Source organism: Myotis yumanensis, unplaced genomic scaffold (genome assembly GCF_028538775.1).
Source record: "Myotis yumanensis isolate MYYU_CA2020_CCGP unplaced genomic scaffold, mMyoYum1.0.hap1 SCAF_10, whole genome shotgun sequence".
NCBI classification, from domain to species: Eukaryota; Metazoa; Chordata; class Mammalia; order Chiroptera; family Vespertilionidae; genus Myotis; species Myotis yumanensis.
This window is the reverse complement of record NW_027223761.1, coordinates 44,292,236-44,311,551: the sequence shown is the minus strand read 5'-3', so window position 1 is coordinate 44,311,551 and position 19,316 is coordinate 44,292,236. Positions and strand designations below refer to the sequence as shown.

The 19,316-nt window shown below is 37.1% G+C and overlaps 1 protein-coding gene across 2 annotated transcripts in view; it reads right to left on the bottom strand.

The window, feature by feature from the left end:
- The window catches only part of PPME1 (protein phosphatase methylesterase 1), a 61,535-nt gene that overhangs the window by 28,364 nt on the left and 13,855 nt on the right, over positions 1-19,316 (bottom strand). For both annotated transcript variants that reach the window (XM_070425616.1, XM_070425617.1), the window contains exons 2-4: positions 8,343-8,436; positions 7,705-7,797; positions 471-528 (exon numbers count right to left, since the gene is read on the bottom strand). In XM_070425616.1, the coding sequence (XP_070281717.1) occupies positions 471-528; positions 7,705-7,797; positions 8,343-8,436 (245 nt within the window). The remainder of the gene's footprint in view (positions 1-470; positions 529-7,704; positions 7,798-8,342; positions 8,437-19,316) is intronic.

Sequence of the window (19,316 nt, the reverse complement as noted above, 5' to 3'; positions counted from 1 at the left end):
TCTGGTTACATTAAAGGACATTTTCTTAGCTAAGCAACAACAAATATGTGTGTGTGTGTTTGTGTACTTGTAAAATATTTATAAAAACTGCAAGCTAGAATTTCCCTCAAAATGCCACAAAGAAATTTGTAATATTTAACACTATTCAAAGGGCTTGGCAAATATGCCATTCAGTCAAAACTAATTAAGAATTTCACTCGCCCTGGCTAGTGTGCTTAGTGGTTGGAGCATCAGGCCATGCACCAAAGGGTCAGAGGTTCGATTCCCTGTCAAGGGTTGCAGGTTTGATCCCTGCCCCAGTCAGGTTGCATGTGGGAGGCAACCAATCGATGTGTCTCTCTCACATCAGTACTTCTCTCCCTTTCCTTTCCCCTCCCTTCCTCCCTTCCTATCTCTAAAAATCAATGGAAAAAAAACAAGTGAGGATTAACAAAAAAATAATTTAAAAAAAGAAAAAGAACTTCACTCACCATGACCTCGAAGATCCAAAGCTACAATTCTACATTGAACCCTGCTAATGATCGCTGCCTAGGAGGAAAAGGAAATGTATTAAGATACATCTGGGTTAGCAAAATTTTCCCATTACTAATAACTTTGTTGAATGACCTGCCATCAGAATTCGAGGATCTCAGGACAATTGAAATAAAACTTTCCAATTTTAAGCCAAAGTTTTTAAATGACAATTTTCTGCTTTTTTGGTGCATATAATGGTTTCATCCCAACTTCAAAATATAACTTTCTCTACTTGAATCCCTTCATAAACCTTAACTCTTCCTAGCTTTTCATGAAACACAGAGTGAGCATCTCTAAGCAATGATCCTCTGTATTCTATTAACTATGATTTTCATACATATTCCTTGGTTATCTTTTCCCTACTTTGGAAGGGAGATTCCCTAGATAAGGACCATGAGTCAGTTAATATCTTGGTTCAGGATATCACACAAAGTAACATTCAGATCATGAAATAATCCTGAAAGCAGTAAAAGTCATAAAACCTGCCAAAGATTCACTTTCAATGCAAGAGTACACACAAGCTTATATTGCAGTTAAATAAAAATATATTTTGAAAAGAACATATATGCATAGCCCATGGACATAAACAGTGCAGTGAAAGCTATAGGAAAGGGGGCATGGACTGGGTGGAGGTGGGCAAAGAGGGGGAAATGGAGGACATCTGTAATAGTGTCTACAATTAAAAAAAAAAAAAGAAATCATAATACCCTAGGGAGCTACAATTTTAGAGGTTTAGATACTGTAAACTCATCTAAAACTGAATGCCTGAGTAAAGCACTTTATCAAGAACTGCACATCTTTTGTTTATTCTCACAACCACTCTATTAACTAGATGGTATTATATCCATTTTACAGATTAAGAAACTAGAGCTTGGTAGATTAAGCTGTTTTGAGATTTAAACCTCAGTCTGTTTGAAATGAAAGCTTCTTAAAATTTTTGCTGTTATTATTTGTATACATGTGCCATCTCCATTTTTCCTATCTTTAGGATACATTCACAATTAAGTAGTCCCATTTGACTTAAATCATCATATGAACAAGAGGATAGCATGTATATTTAATTCTCCATTGTATCCATAGCACCTAGCATAATGTCTTGTACAAAGCAGGGGTTTACCAAGCATTTGCTGATTGGCTAATCTTGTAAAAGAGTGAACTCTCATTTTCCTATCTTGAGTAACTCATCGCAATACCTGAGATATAGAATATACCTAGTAAATATTTGCTAACATAAATTGAATTAACTGAAAGAAGCAAAAGAAATCAGCAGACACTGCAGATTCAATTCTTGGCTTTAATCAATTCACACTTGTTTGGTCCCAGACCCCTTAGCAGTGGTTCTCAACCTTCCTAATGCTGCGACTCTTAAATACGGTTCCTCATGTTGTGGTGACCCCCAACCATAAAATTATTTTCATTGCTACTTCATAACTGTAATTTTGCTACTGTTATGAATCATAATGTAAATATCTGATATGCAGGATGTATTTAGGCGACCCCATGAAAGGGTCGTTTGGCCCCCAAAGGGGTCGTGACCCACAGGTTGAGAACCGCTGCCTTAGAGGTACCAAAACTGAAAACAACTGGAGGCTGGCAAAATGTAGCCTGCTGAGGCTGCATGTATCAATGAGCTCCAACTGCTCCTCTGCTCTCTCAGCCAAACTTCAATTTCTGCTTAGTTCTGGATTTTCCCACAGCAATTATGCCAGTCTGTTATACCCATTACTTACTAATGGAGAAGTCTATAGAAGCCCTAAGTATTGTATTATCCACTACATACGATAAACTTGATTACAACAACTATAGTAATAACTAATTTACTGAATATAGACAAGGAATAAATAATTCTGAAAAATTAATTTTCTAGAAACCTAAAACTTACCCTTTAAAACACCATAATTCCCCTCTCTTAGTTATCATCCTTTAATAAATAATGATCACACACACACGTATGCCTTGGTGTTTTTGTTTTTCCTGTTACAAAAGCCAAAGTAGAAATGCTTTCTCTTGACAGTTAATAGAACTTGTTCAGGTGAATCTCTGGGGTCCCCCCAAAAAAACCCCACAAAACATTTAATGCAAAAGGGTTTCTACTCAGGTCCAGAAATTTTACAGAATGATAGGTAAGGAACTTTAGGATATATTCACAATTAAATCCTACAACATGCACTATGCTGGAACACTACCAAGATGATGCTCCTCTTCCTCTGTAGAGGTTCTTGTCTGCTTTGAAATAGTCCCAATTTTTAGAAGTTCTGCGTTATGTGTCTCAAAAATATGCCTCTATGATTTCTGCCCTGAGTCTGTACTGTTAGGCAGTGCAGAACTGGTCTTCAGAGAAACATGACACTGGAGGCAGACAGAGGTAGGTTTAAGTTCTGGTGCAGTGAATGGCTGTTATTTCTCTAAATTTTAATGTTCTCATCTGCCTACCCTCACAGAAATATAAAAAGAATTAAATGGGAACAGGTAGGTAAGCACTTATCACAGTACCTGGCACATAATAAATGTTTAAAAGTTGTGGCTGATTTTTTAAAAAATTAATATTACAGTTGAGAGCAAATATTATGCCTCCCATGTCTTTGCTTTTCTTAGGCCAAACATTCAGTTGATTGCTATGGTTTCTAATCCTGGCTGGGCAAGTTTGTTTGCCAATCTCCTCTTAACTTGTGGGATAGAGAACTGAATACAATCTTTGAATACAACTTTTGAAATTAATGTAAACTTTTTCCTTTAAAAACAGTGTACATTAAAGAAAAAAACAATCTTTAAGTTATAAAATAAAAAACATACAACTGAAAGAAAACCTAGAAAATAGAAAAACAGAAAGAAAGCTCTTCCCATACTGTCCAGAATTATTTTAAAAGATTGTATAAATATTTTGTCTTAGGGGTACATACAGTTTATTTAACCATTTACTTATTGTTTGCCATTAGGATTGTTAATTTTAGACAAACAGCTTTTCCCATTTTGGTATTTTTCCTTATAAGTACAATTTCTGTGTTAACTGGTATAAATATTTGCTGATTCATCACTGTAAATTACTTTCCAAAAAAGCTCTATTTACAATGCCACCAGCAATGTTTGAAACTTTCGTTTTCTAAGTATCTTTGCCAACAGAGGATTTTAAAAAAATATATTAATTTGATATTTAAAACAATGATACCTTTTATGAATCATATCTAATTACTAGTGAGGATAAACATTCTGTTTGTTCTCCATGAACTATTTCTTCCTGTCCTTTGGCCTCATGTCTCCCGGAGTTTGTAATTTTTCTAACACGTTATACAACTTGTTTATGTACCAGTTACATGTAAATTGACTTACTGATATTTGATGAAGCCTTTAGGAAAATTACACACTTTTCTGCTTTCTTGAATAAGAGACAATGAACAAAATTTAATCTTTTAATTGTTAGGAGTTGGTATTAACTTATTCAAGGAAGAACTACTGAGCATCAACTCCATGCCAGGCTCTGTGTGCTAGACCTATAGGGTGAATAAGGCACAGATCTGCTCTCAAGGTTCTCATGATCTAGCATCAATCAGTTGTTCATCTCTTCCTTTGGCTGCCAATATACTTATCCTCCTGCTATGCAAGGGCCTTTTTGCTTCTATTTTATTGCCTTTTTTACCAAATATCATCTGGGCAAAGATCTCAGGGAAAATCTGCCTCTCAGGATGATGAAGCACTTGAGCTTATTCCTGCTATTCGCCACAGCTGCCTTCTGAATTCACAGACACAATTCAAAGCACAATCTCATATCAACGCATTCAGTGAGCTGGTACTCTGCAGGAATAACAACAAAAAAGGGCAGGCAAATTTAACCAGCCAAGTCCAAGTTATTATTAAGTCAATCGATTGGTAGAGAATTCCCTTGGTTACACAAGTAAACCAGGTAAGCAACTGGGACACAGTGATTTATCTACAAAAGGGGTTTCACAAAGTGTGAGAATCAGTAGACACTTCAATTTCAATTGTTTCAGAAAAAAGGAATCAAGTGGTCAAATACATTTAGGAGACATAGTTGAAATTTAATAGACTTCGAAAAACATCCTAAAGGCTTTAATAAAACACTGATATGCAGGATGAATTTCCAAGAGAGAATAAGAAAAGGATATCATATGTAATATTGCTCAAACTCATTTAATCACAAAATCCCTATTTCATTAATTTCTCATGGAATTTGTAATCTGTAGAATATATCTTGGTAAAAGAGATATCTTCTACAATAATAACAAATATAATAATGTCAGCAGCTATTTATCAATCATTTCCTCTATGCCAGGCACTTTCCATGTTATTTCATTGTTCCAATCAATGGATAAAAATATTTAATTTCAATACATGCCAACAAATAGATTATAGTATTTGTACAAGGCTTTATAATCTACAAAGTTTTTATATTCATTATTTCAAATAATCTTCAAAGAAGCCTTGAAGTCTAAAGAGACTGTATTTAGAGAATAAAGGCTTACGTGGCTTGCTCAAGGGCTAAAATAACTTTCACGAGGATGTATTACGAGTACTGGTAAAACTGGAGCTAGAAATCACATCTTCTGAACTCCACTTCATTGTTCCTTTTTTTAGTGTCAAAAGCAATAGCTGTTTTGTGGGAAGTATGTTCTAGCCCTACCTGGATCCCTCATCTCTAAGGATTCCGAATGCTCAAAGCGGTAATGTTACCTCTGATTTTCCACCAGACTATAAGAGAGTTGCTTAAAGTTCAAAGAATACAGTGAAGCCACCTCTAGCCTACATATGTAATTCTTATAAATTTTATAAAACCTTGTAACCCATTAAGAACTATCCTTGGTTTTCCTATCCACAGACTACTTTTTGCCAAATTCTTATGAGGCGGTCTGGAGTCACTATCCCTAGCAAGTTTCAGTACTAAGTTATCTGAATGTGATATGACAATTAAGACAGTGCCTCTTTCCTTACAAGTCTTCAACATGTTAGCTGCCCCGTGACAGTGTATTAGCTTAGAGCAGAGCCAGGCAAGTCATGGTACATGAGCCACTTCTGGGGGCTCTGACCTTGGTTCAGGGCAACCGGAGTATTTTTTATTACTATAGCTGCTACATTAGGAAAATGATGCTATTATTTGTTCATTTCAGAAAAACATCCCTGAGCATACAATATGTGCTAGGTAAAAATAAACTATGATCTTTACCTCTAAAAAAGCTTACAATTGACCTAGCCCCTGGTCGGCAAACTACGGCTTGCGAGCCACATGCGGCTCTTTGGCCCCTTGAGTGTGGCTCTTCCTAAGCCTTAGAAGTACCCTAATTAAGTTAATAACAATGTACCTACCTATATAGTTTAAGTTTTAAAAATCTGGCTCTCAAAAGAAATTTCAATCGTTGTACTGTTGATATTTGGCTCTGTTGACTGATGAGTTTGCCGACCACTGCCCTAGTCAGTTTTTCTAAGTGGTTAGAGTGTGGGCCTGCAAACTGAAGGGTCCCAGGTTCGATTCCGGTCAAGGGCATGTACCTTGGTTGTGGGCACATCCCCAGTAGGGGGTGTGCAGGAGGCAGCTGATCGATGCTTCTCTCTCATCGATGTTTCTAACTCTCTATCCCTCTCCCTTCCTCTCAGTAAAAAATCAATAAAAATATGTATTTTTAAAAACCAGGTGATATTTGGCCTACCATAATAAATACATAATCGCTCTCTCCTCCCCTCCCCTTCTTCCCTCCCTTCCACTTTCTAAGAAAAGTCAATGGAAAATATATCCTCTAGTGAGGACTAACAAAACAAAACAAAACAAAACAAAAAAGCTTACAATCTAGTAGAGGAATGTAAATGTCTAAAGCTATGCTACTAAGAACCTGAAATGTGGCTAGTCCAAATTGAAATGTGCTATAAGTATAAAAGATACACTGGATATCAAAGACAGTATAAAAAATAATGTGAAATATCTCAACAGTAACTTTTAGCCTGATTACCTGTGGGAATGATAAGATTTTGGATACAATGGATTAAGTAAAACATGTTAAAATTAATTTCACCTGTTTCTTTTTAGCTATTTAGTATCACTACTCTGAAATTTAAAATTACATATATGGCTGGCATTGTATCTCTATTGGACAACACAGGTCTAGACACATGAAAGAGCCTGGCACTTATGAGCAAATCATACAGCTATATCCTAAAGCGAGAGATAGGAAGGAGCAAACAAAGCAGGGGACAAATCATTTAATAACAGTTGAATAAGTGCCTATGTGTCAAGAATTGTTTCAGGCATTTGGGAAACAAGAAAGAGTAAGACATTACCCTCTTCTCAAAGAATTCATATTCTAAAAGAAGAGACCAGATGGTGATTTTATACTTAATCCCAATAATCCTGCCAGAAGCAAAATGATTATTCCGAAGCCTCTTCAGCTCCACAGTCATCTGGCTCTGGGTACCTAGTGCTGCATTCCCAACTGCTCCCATTTTCTGTCCCTCAGACTCCCTAGTGGTAAATAGAGGACGTATGTATATCTGCTTGATACACATAAGATATGACAATTTTACTTTATATAGGAATATTGCCAGTATCTCCCTTAGCAGTATCTCTCTTTACACATGGACCACCCCACCCCAGAGTCAAGGATATTAGGAAGACCCAAAACTAACAGCATTCACACAGATACATATCCTCTATTCTAGACCAGGTTATCATCAACCAAATATTGCTTACTTCCTAATAGCTCACAGGTACCATTAAGTGTAAAGCATTATTTGTAAAAAAGAAGGATTATTTTCCAAATACTTATGGGACATCTCTATGTATAAAGTACAATAGGCTCTATGAGGGAGATAAATAAAAGATAGACATTATCTCTATTTAAAGCACCTCAATAGAATATGTCTGCTTCTCCATTACTTAGATCACTGAAATACAGACCCCCACTTTTGACAAGACACAAATTCCATCCCCCTCATCCCAATGAAATATATGTAAAACATTTTACAAACCGTTTGAAGAAATCATGCACTGAAGCTCACCCGTTAAGAACCTTTACCTTAAGGAACAAGTGATATTTGGCCTACCATAATAAATACAGAATCAACTCACATCCATAACCTTCTTATAATCAAGCCAAAGAGTGAGCACAGAAGGAAGAGTTAGGCTAGTCAAATTCATCCAAAAGTAAACAATAATTGCATTTATATCAACTTATACTATCAACTACTTACCGTGAACACAGCCCAGGAAAGGGCGGAATGGCCTCCTCCATGCAAAAGGAGTAGGACTGGACCCTCTGAACCACTCTTATAAACCCGAAAAGAGTATGAATAGTTAAAGATAACATATCTAAACTTTGTTCATTGAAGTTTTTGATTAGTCATAATAATGCTAATTAGAAAATTAACTCATGCAGCATGAAGTTACATGCAAAGCTGCAGACTTCTAAACTTGAGATACTTCAATATAAGTTTCTGTCTTTGAAGCATGAGACCAGTATGACTATTTTATCAATGGGGAAAAAATGCTTTCCTTTGCGCGAATGAGGGCATAGCCCCTGGTTTCTAGATGCTAAAAACCAGTTCAACTCACTTCACTCATGAAACTTTACCCTGGGCCCTTAGGAAATATACCAGTTTCAGAAATTTAATTCTTAATCCCTTCCCCATGCATTAGAGTAGACAATTATAGCCACATAAAATATTGCATTGACTTATAGGTAATATTCCATGCCACACACAAAAACAGGTGGAGAATAAAAATTAAATAAACAATAGGAATAAAGAACATTTTAGGAACTACTACATAAGTCTTCTACTTAAACAACATTATAAGCTTACTAAAGAATAAGCCATTTTGCAAAGGATATATCCTTGCCAGTTTCATTTTCTACTTCTACATCTTCCATGGACTCAAAGTACTGACTCCAAGATACCGGGGAAAAATCCCGTTTTCTTCCAGGGCTATGGAAATAAAAAGAGGAAGAGAGATTTCAAGTAAAAGATAGTTATGCATTAAATGATTAAAATCTTTTTTTAAAAAATATATCTTTATTGATTTCAGAGAGGAAGAGAGAGGGAAAGAGAGATAGAAACATCAATGATGAGAGAGAATCATTGATTGGCTGCCTCCTGCACGTCCCCTAATGGGGATCGAGCCCGCAACCCAGGCATGTGCCCTTGACCAGAATCGAACCTGGGACCCTTCATTCCGCAGGCTGACGCTCTATCCACTGAGCCAAACCAGCTAGGGCAATGATTAAAATCTTGATCAAACAAATGCTAAATGTAAATCTGAAAAGAAAATAGCAAGGGTATTTTTTCCTTAAAGATATGAAGAGTTTTCATACACAAAGTATTACACTTAAAATTCAAATTATATGTTTATCTTAAAGTTCAAATATATTTTAAGAGTAAAAAAATTTAGGATTTGAGGAAATTAATTAGTATATTTTAATCACAAATGTATTCCGTGTATATACATACCACAAAACTCAGTAGCTCTTTCTCCTATTCTTGGCTATAGGCTCATTCTTATCCTCTTAACCTGCTACAATAATTGTTTTGGTCACTGATGCTTCTTCATACCTTTAATCCCTCACATAATTTCCCATTTATTATTTCCCAGCCAGTAAATATTCAACCCTTCATAGAAGGCAATATCAATACCTTGAATTTTTAAGAATTTATCCAAATATATGCTCACAAAGAAGTGAAATAACTTATCTATTCAAGGTAGCATCATTTGTAATAGAGAAAAATTAAAAACAACCTAAATATCCATTAACAGGTGAATGATTAAAATAAATTATAAAGAATTAACATTTAGTTGTTAAAAGAAGGAAATATTTATATACTGATAAGATTCTTTATATATGGGGAAGATACACTGTCAAGTAAATAAACAAAAATGATGCACATACTACCAATTGGGTAAAAATGGGAAATATGTATAAACTAGAGGCCTGATACATGAAATTCATGCCAAGAGTAGGCCTTCCTTCCCCCGGCTGCCGGCACTGGCTTCCCTCTGGCACCCGGGACCCGGGCTTCCCTCACAGCCCCAGCTTCATCTTGAAGGTTATCTGGTCTAATTAGCATATTATGCTTTTCTTATTATAGATATGATTGCTTATATATGTTTAGTATATTTCTGGAAGAACAGTGATATAACATTGTTGGTATCCTGGGAGATAAGAAGGACAATCTTCAATATATATCCCTTTCTATCTTTTGATTTTTGAACCATGTATTATTAAAAATTGTAAGATTATTTTAAAACAAAAACAATCAATAAATGTCTATTTACAACCTGTCTTCAGTCTTGGATGGGACACACGAAAGACATCCTAAGCCTTCCCCTATTTCAGTGATGGCAAACCTATGACATCATTTTTTTTGGTTGATTTTTCTTTGTTAAATGGCGTTTAAATATATAAAATAAATATCAAAAATATAAGTCTTTGTTTTACTATGGTTGCAAATATCAAACAATTTCTATATGTGACACGGCACCAGAGTTAAGTTAGGGTTTTTCAAAATGCTGACACACCGAGCTCAAAAGGTTTGCCATCACTGCCTTATTTCCACACCTTCTTCCCAATAATGAAGGAAATTCAGAATTATATTGAAGCATCCATCTTATATAAAAACTGCTGTTTGAAATTTTAACCCTGCTATTTCTGACTTCTGTAAATGCTTGCTGGCTTAAATAATAAGGAAAATACGACTACTCCCATTTCAGAGAGGCCATTAAAGCTTTCCCAGACGAAGTTATCAGTGCTGGCACCAGGCCAAGCCTTTGGTTGAGGTCTCAAAGCCCCAGCACATAGGGCCCTTTAAGAACTTGCAAAGGGAACCGGAAAAACCCCATATTTGGGAGACAAAGAAAGTAAAATAGTATAAATATGGGAAACTTGGTGTGTGATTTCACCCAGAATTTGAGAGACATTTTCCTCTGGGCCCGCGCGTAATAAATGTAACTCCATCTCTCTAAGTGTTGCTTGGTTCTTCTCCCGTTTTTCTGTAACAATATGAGCAGCAAAACATTACTACCTGCCAAACATCTTCCTGTATAAGCCATGGGGCTAAATGGAGAATATATACAAACTATAATACAAAGCCCTCTTTAAGACTTAAGTTAATACAAAAGTATTCTAGGTGGCTATAATACTGGAAATAATTATAAGGGAGCAGCTCAACAGTCAGGTATATATTCTTTCAAAAATCAAGGATTTATTAAATATTTACTCTCTTATAGACACTGAGACAGTTCTCAATACATCCTATATAATAAAAGCCTAATAAGCTAAGTGTCTGGTCGTCAGGTCGTCTAATCAACCAATCAAAGTGTAATATGCTAATGATATGCTAAGGCCACTCAACCACTCGCTATGACATGCACTGACCACCAGGGGGCAGACAGTCAACCGGTCTACCAGTCACTATGACGTGCACTGACCACCAGGGGGCAGATGCTCCAACTGTTAGGTTAGCTTGCTGCTGGGGTCTGGCTGATTGGGACTGAGTGAGAAGAGCTGGACACACCCTGGAGCCCTCCCGTGGTCCCTCCCTGGCTGGCTAGCCTCCCGTATCCCTCCCCGGCCCTAATCATGCAACAGTGGGGTCCCTCAGCCTGGCCTGTGCCCTCTTGCAATCTGGGACCCCTCAGGGGATGTCGGAGAGCCGGTTTCAACCTGATCCCGCAGGCCAAGCTGAGGGACCCCACTGGTGCACGAATTCGTGCACCAGGCCTCTAGTGTAATAATAAAATAACCTAGGGAGCTTTTAGAAATACTGATAATTAGGTCTCACTTCTAGAAATTGATTTTTCAAGTTCTAGAAGTTGAAAGATGGGTGCTAAAAATGCAAAGGTAAAGTATAGGATTTGGAATGAGAGAGGAGTTCAAATTCCTCACGGTTCCTACTTTTTCGCTTAATTCCCTACAAATTCCTAACACAGTATGGGCTTAGAAAATTCAAATTATTTAAACTTCTTCTGCCTTTTATTGTAGTGACTAAATAAAACTTCTGCCTTTTATTGTAGTGACTAAATAAAATAACATATTTTTAAAAAATCTAATATACCTGGCATTTGGTGGTTTCTCAGTAAATGAGTAATCCTATCTTCTGATAGAAAAACTATCTCTGTTACAGTAAATTACAACTTTAGCTTAGACCAATTTTTTTTTCATTTGCTGGCTGCACCTGTATTCTTACTGGAAAACTAAAAGCAAAATTCTTAATTCTACCGACTCATCAGTCACTCACAAATCCACCTATGCATATACTAATTTCAAGTATAACAACCACAACATGCCATGCCAAGCATTTATGTAAGGGCCTCTTATATAAATGGATTTTTTATATCATCATAGTAATAGTACCTAACATTTACTGTACACAACAGGCACTGTGCCAAATACAGGCAGGATTCCATTTAGCCCTCAAAAAATTTTGAGTTATTTTCATCCCCATTTCACAAATAAAAAACAGATTTAGAGATGTAAAGTAACTTGTCCAAGGTTATACAACTAAGTGGCAGTGACAGCATTCAGATCCAGTTCCACCACTCTTCAAACCCTCTGCTATTTACCTCAATGCTATATTAATAATTCTTAGATTCATCTTAGATTCATTCTTATTCAAAAGTAATAAGGCTTTAGGGCATATTATCAGAGGTTTCCTTTTCACAGTCTAAGTATGGTTGACTTTGTCAAGGCCACAGAAAATTTCCAAGTTGGCTAGGTACCAGTTAAAGAAAAATTACTTCCTAAAAACAGAAATTCTTCCTAGGAGAATACCCTCCACTTCTAATTTCCTTCATTAAAAAAAAAAGTTCCAGGGATTACCCAATTTACACCAACATATGGGTAATTCCCATTGATAAAAGCACCAATAATCTATACCTCCAAATGTTACTCCTACTCCCAGAGATTTTTCTAGCATACTTATAATATCTTCATTTGAACACACAATTGTTTATAGACTCCACTACTTCAGGGAATTTTGCAACTAATGTTAGACATGAAGTAGATAGCAAGGACCTTACATTAATCTTTACATACTAGCTAGAATAGATAATGCCTGTTCTCAATAAGCTAATGTCAAATACCTAAATATCTAACATAATGTACAGTTAAATAACCTAAGAGGTATGGCTAAAGTGCTATGAATGTTCAAGGAGGAAAGAAAGATTACTTTCAGGTTGGGAAATAAAGAGAGACTTCAGAGGAAAAATAATATTTAAGCTAGTAATTGAAGAACAGACAGAATACAGACTAGTGGAAATAGGGAGGAGGAAAAAAGACATTTCAGGCAGAGAAAAGGATACAAATAAGGACCTAATATGGTGCCGGTCATAGAGGGCACTGATAAAAAAACAAAAATTTAAAAATAGCTAACTGCAATATGTAGGAGTAAGTACAGCAGTTCTGAAAAACTAAAGGAAGCGGATACAACTGAAAGCAGATAGTGGAGAAGGAATAATATTAGATATAATAAAGTAGGGAATATAATATGCCCCACTTCTGTTATTTGTGTGTTAGGGCCCTAAAAATCAAAGAGGGTTTGGATGGTGTTGTAGAAAACGAGGAGCCAATTAAAGTATTTTAAAAAGATAAATGTGGTAAAAGATACAAAATAGACTTGATTCTGGAAAATATGTTGCAGTAACTTGGTTAGAAGATGGGAGTCTAGACTGGTAATAGAATTAAAAAGGAAGAACACATAGAAAGACTTTTCAAAAAGGCAATCAACAAATCTCAGGAATGTTAAAGATATGAAAAACAGTAGAATCAAAGTCAATTCTAAAGTTCTGAACTAACAGAGAGATGAATTATTAAGTCCTCAACTTATAAATAAAAATCTACTTTGAGATGTAAATATATAGAGAGAATTTTGATGTCACAGTCAAGTTTATTTCAAACCTAACAAAATAAATGTATAATTTCCTCCCATCTCCTGCTACCAGAAAAAGGAGTCTGGCAGAGAGGGAACAAAATGGTGCTGTGAAACACAAAGGAAATATGGCTTCGGTCTAAACCACATGATTCAAATTGTTTATGGACCCTTTGCCATTATCATAGACCCTGTTAAGAATCTTGATGAGCACTATAAAGTTTCACTCTTTAAAAAAAAAAAAGCACAAATATATATTTTACGTACAGTTCCATTGGCTTCAGAAAACCCATCTATGAATCCCAAATTAAGAACCCTTGTCATATTTTAACCGTAACAACCTATTTCCAGCAGAAAGCATAATTTTTTTTTAAAAAGGAGATACAAAACTTTTAATACGTCCTAAACCTAACTTAATTTTCCATTTGCTACTGACCAAAGATTTGTTTTCATAACCCATTTCTGCCTTTATTACTTCTGTGAACTTTGGCAAGTCACTTAACTTCTCTAAGCCAGAGTTTCTTCATGTCAGATGGAGTTATACCGCCTATTTTATAGGGGTTGATATGAGAATTAAAGTAGCCTGCTTACCCTTTGGTTACTCTCAAATTAGCCTGTGCTAATTTGCTACTAATGTGAGATCCATGAGAGCATCAATGTTCTGCATCTGTTCATCAATGTACTCTCAGAGTCTGACACATTGATGATTATCTGTCAACACTATGAAATGAGCTAATGTGTGTAAAGCACTTACCTTGGTGTCTCAATAAATGTTTTTATTATGATTACTAGAGGCCCGGTGCACAAAAATTTGTGCACTCGGTGGGGGTCCCTCAGCCTGGTCTGTGCCCTCTCACAGTCTGGGACCCCTTGGGGGATGTCCACCTGCTGACTTAGGCCCGCTCCCCGGGGGATCGGGCCTAAGCTGGCAGTCAGACATCCCTCTGGCAGCCCGGCAGCCCTCGGGGGATGTCCACTTGCCAGCGAGGAGCAGGCCTAAGCTGCAGTCGGACATCCTTAGCACTGCTGAGGAGGCAAGAGAGGATCCCGCCACCATTACTGTGCTGGCAGCCGTCAGCCTGGCTTGTGGCTGAGCAAAGCTCCCCTGTGGGAGTGCACTGACCACCAGGGGGCAGCTCCTGCATTGAGCATCTGCCCACTGGTGGTCAGTGTGTGTCATAGTGACCAGTCATTCCCAGTCATTCTGCTGTTAGGGTCAATTTGCATATTACCCTTTTATTATATAGGATTATTAGACTTTGAGGCTAATAAGCAGAATTCTCCTTACTGAATCCTCATAGTTTCCAGTAAAAGGTAATGGAACATGCCCAGATGGCATGGCTCAGTGGATAAAGCATCAGCCTGCGGACTGAATGGTTCCGGGTTCGATTCCTGTCAAGGGCACATGCCTGGGTTGCAGGCTCGATCCCCAGTAGGAGGCATGCAGGAGGCAGCAGATAATGATTCTCTCTCATCAGTTCTCTCTCATCATTAATGTTTTTATCTCTCTCCTTTCCTCTCTGAAATCATGGGGAATGATAAACATGCAGTTTGAGAATATGGGGCATGGAGGTGTCCTGGGGAAGAAAAAAAAAGACTTACAAAGTTCTGAAAATGTTCTATTTCATAAGGTAGGTGGTGGATATATGGGAATTTATTTTTCTTCGAACTGTACATATAATTTAAAAATACTTTGTGTGTGTAATATATCTAACAATTTAAAAACCTTTGAAAAATCTGTAAAACTTTTCTTAATATGGTCATTCATGTTAAATAACATGTCAGGTCCGTTTTCCTTTGGAAAATTCCATTCCTGACACCTTCCATTCATCTGCTTCAAACGGGATTGCTTCTTCTATGGGTATGATGAATTGTCATTTCACTATCATCTTGAGAATTCCTCTTCCCTTTCTCCTATGTTGAAACCCTGATTACCACATCCCATATTTTTTTTTTGATGCTTTATTTTGATGAAACATATGGTCCATTAGCTTCCTGAGAAAAGGAGATTTTCAAACTTTACACGTCAGAAAATGCCATTACCCCATTTTCACACTTGACTGGCAGTTTTCTTAGGTATAAAAATTTTATGTTGGGGACTGCTTGCTTCCTGGTAATTAAGTAACTTGATCGATACAACTTTGGAAATGTTTTAATATGTGTTTAAAAATATATTAACATATAAAAATATATGTGTATTATATTTTATTATATTACATATAATTATATTCATTCATTCATTCATTCTTAAATGCACAGATGAACTGGCACGAAAGTAAGGAATATGGAATATTGAGAGCAAAAGTTAAGGTGGGAACCCAGAGAGGCATTCAGTCCATTAAAGTTAGCTTTTATCTCGATGGCATTTGCCAACTAACTGAACTTTAGGTTTTGGGGGTTTCCTGGGGTATACCACACAAAGCCCAAAGTGGGGAGCTGAGTAGGAAACCTTTCACCCATAAAGCTGGGATTGCAAAGTATTATATAACCAGTGAAAGGGTAAAGTAAAACTAACTCTCTGCTCCCTAACCCAATTCTAAGACTAAGGAAAACAATTCCTGTCCTGAAACTTGATATTGAGAGGGAGAAGAAAAACAAACCAAAAATCCTCCTCAAGACAGCTCTCATACTAATTTTAGCTAAATTCATACCACTTATATGTTCCAAGAAATTTCAAGTTAAGAATTTAGTTTAAAGTCAACCCTTAAGGTAGTGCCCTTAAGACCCCAACATGAGCAAAGGAAAATCTTCTTTGAAATCAACCTTCATTCTAGGACAAAAAATTCCCGAAGTTCCAAAACAAATGACCACTTCAACAGAACCTAGAGACAGGACTTGGCTGGAGATCCTATACAGAACCTAGAGACAGAAGAAGAACCTAGAGACAGAACCTAGAAACAGAACCTAGCAAGAGAACCTGGCTGAAGAACCTAGAGACAGAACCTAGAGACAGGACTTGGCTGGAGATCCTAGACAGAACCTAGACACAGAACCTAGAGTGATGCTCACCCAGGGTCACTGTTCTCCTAGTCCAGAGACAGCTGGCAATGTGGGGTGTCACAGCTGGGAGGCGCTCCTGGCATTTGGAAGGTTGAGGCCAGGCTGCTGGTAACCAGGCCACCGCATGCAGGACGGCCCCCAAGGCACAGAATTATTTCTCCCCAAATGTCACCAGCTCCGTGGCTGAGAAACGCAGCCTCAGAGACACCCTGAGTCTCCTCTCTCAGCTCCCACAACCGCCCCCACCGGGAACTCCTGCCCCTTGTAGCTTCAGACTCCGATCTGAATTAAACCACTGCCCACACTCCAACGCTCCACCCAGACACGCCACCACTTGCTGTCCCTCCCACCTTCTGCGTAGTGACCAGAGCAGCAACAAGAGCCCTCGTGCTGCCCTAACCGGTTTGGCTCAGTGCATAGAGCGTCAGCCTGTGGACTCAAGGGTTCCAGGTTCGATTCCGGTCAAGGGCATGTACCTTGGTTGCGGGCACATCCCCAGTAGGGAGTGTGCAGGAGGCAGCTGATCGATGTTTCTCTCTCATCGATGTTTCTAACGCTCTATCCCTCCCCCTTCCTCTCTGTAAAAAATCAATAAAATATATTTTTTAACAAAAGAAAAAAAAAACAAAAAAAAAAAAAAACAAATGACCACTTCACAGTCAAAAAGCATAAATCGTGTGAGGAAGCAGATGTATAAAGACTTCTCATATTGAAATTACCAAATAGAATACAAAATAACTTTAATATGTCTTTTAAAAGAGTAGAAACTTGAAAATAAATACAACTTTTAGAATGAAAGAATATAATTAAAAAATAAATGGTCAGCTAAGGGAAAGAGTAAACATACATTTGTTCACATATATGTAAATATATCTAGAATATAACATAAAAACAAAAGATGAAAAATATGAAAAAAGTTAGAAATATGGGAGAGAAATAAGACTTGCATATGTCAGATCAGAGTTCCCACAGGAAATTAGAGAACGGATAAAGGCACTATTTGAAGAGTAATAGCTGTAGATTCCAGAACTGAAACTTTAAACTACAGATTCATAAAGCCCAAGGAATTACAAGATTTTAAGAGAATTACTACATTGCAGTTAAACGGCAGGACATTAAAGACAATTATGTTAGAAGTAGCCCCCCTCCGCCCTGATATGAAAGGATCTATGCAAGTTTGTTCATTTCAGCACTACCTGAAATATAAAATTATGGGAAGAACCCAATGTCTATCAATAAGTAGAGTGGTTGAATAAATTATGTTATATCCACATAGTGGAGTACTATGCACCTGAAGGAAAAAAAAAGAAAAAGATCTCTATATACTGCTAAGGAGTAATTGAGATATATTAAATTTTAAAAAGTCATATGCAGCACAGCTGGGATGGCTGGGTGGTTGAGCACTGATCCATGAACCAAGAGGTCACTGAGTGGATTCCTAGTCCAGGCACATGCCAGGTTGCGGGCTCAAGCCCCAGTAAGGGGCATGCAGGAGGCAACTGATCGATGTTTCTCTCTCATCGATGTTTTTATCTTTCTATTCCTCTCCCTTCCCATTTCTCTAAAATCAATAAAAACGTATTTTTTAAAAAATATGCAGAGGCGTATATAAAATGTTATCTTTTATCAAAGAAAGGGGGATTATAAATATATACATATAAGTTTTTTAAAGTAGAAGAATTAAACAAAAACTAATGAAAATGGTTATCTGTAGGGCACTGGAGGGGAAAAAGGCAAATGCTATCCTTTTCTGAATATACACTGTTTATACTTTCAACTTTGGAGTCATGTAAATAATTTGTGTGCTTTTTTATTTCTCAATATGTTAAAGTTTGTAGAAACTAATCACCAATAGTAATAAAGAAGGGAGCAAATTAACCTAATGGCATACAACATTTATTTCAAGTGACTTTAAAACACAATTACTTAGAAAAAGGAAAAAAAATAAGCACAATTACTTGACTGTACATCTCTGGTGAGACATACTTTAAGGAAAAAAGAACATAACAATAAAAATCTTAAACAGTATTCCATAATCATACTGTTGGTAGTTTTTGTTGGTAGTATAATTGGTTATTTTGAACATCACATGTGTGCATATTTATATACATATATATCTATATAATAAAAACCTAAGCGACTGTTACAGCAGAACGACAAGAACGACTGGTCACTATGATGCACAATGACCACCGGGGGCAGACGCTCAATGCAAGAGCTTCCCCCTGGTGGTCAGTGCGCTCCCACAGGGGGAGCGCTGCTCAGCCAGAAACCAAGCTCCCCGTGGGGATCGGGCCTAAGCCGGCAGGCGGACATCCCCCAAGGGCTCCCAGACTGCAAGACGGCGCAGGCCGGGCTGAGGGACACCCCCTCCAAGTGCACAAATTTCGTGCCCAGGCCACTAGTACTATATAAAGTAGGTAGTTAGGTTAATGTCATTAGAAACTAAGATTTCCATTGTAAAAGCAGAGAGATAATTATATGAAATCAAAGTAAAAAAACACACGGCAATCTTATTTGAATTGGAAATATCAATGAATTCATTTTGTCTCGATTCCTTTTGTCTTAAAAAGTACATTCTAGCTCTCTGCCCATTGCAAAGGCCTACATCAATAATCAACCTAGTAGCAACCTTGTTCATTAGACTCTACATATAAGTGAGATCATATGGAATTTGTCTCTGTCTGGCTTATTTCACTTAGCATAATAATCTCCAGGTCCATCCATGCTGTTACAAAAGAGTTCCCTTTTTTTTACACCTGTATAGTATTCCATTGTGTACCACAGCTTTTTTAGTCACTCATCTACTGTTTTAAATACCATTTCCAGCTTCTAGAAGATGCCTGTATTACTTGCTTCAGAGATTCTTCCTCCATTTTCAAAGCCAGCAAGCAAAATAGCATCTTCAAATTTCCCTTAGATTTTGACTACTCTTCTGCCTCCCT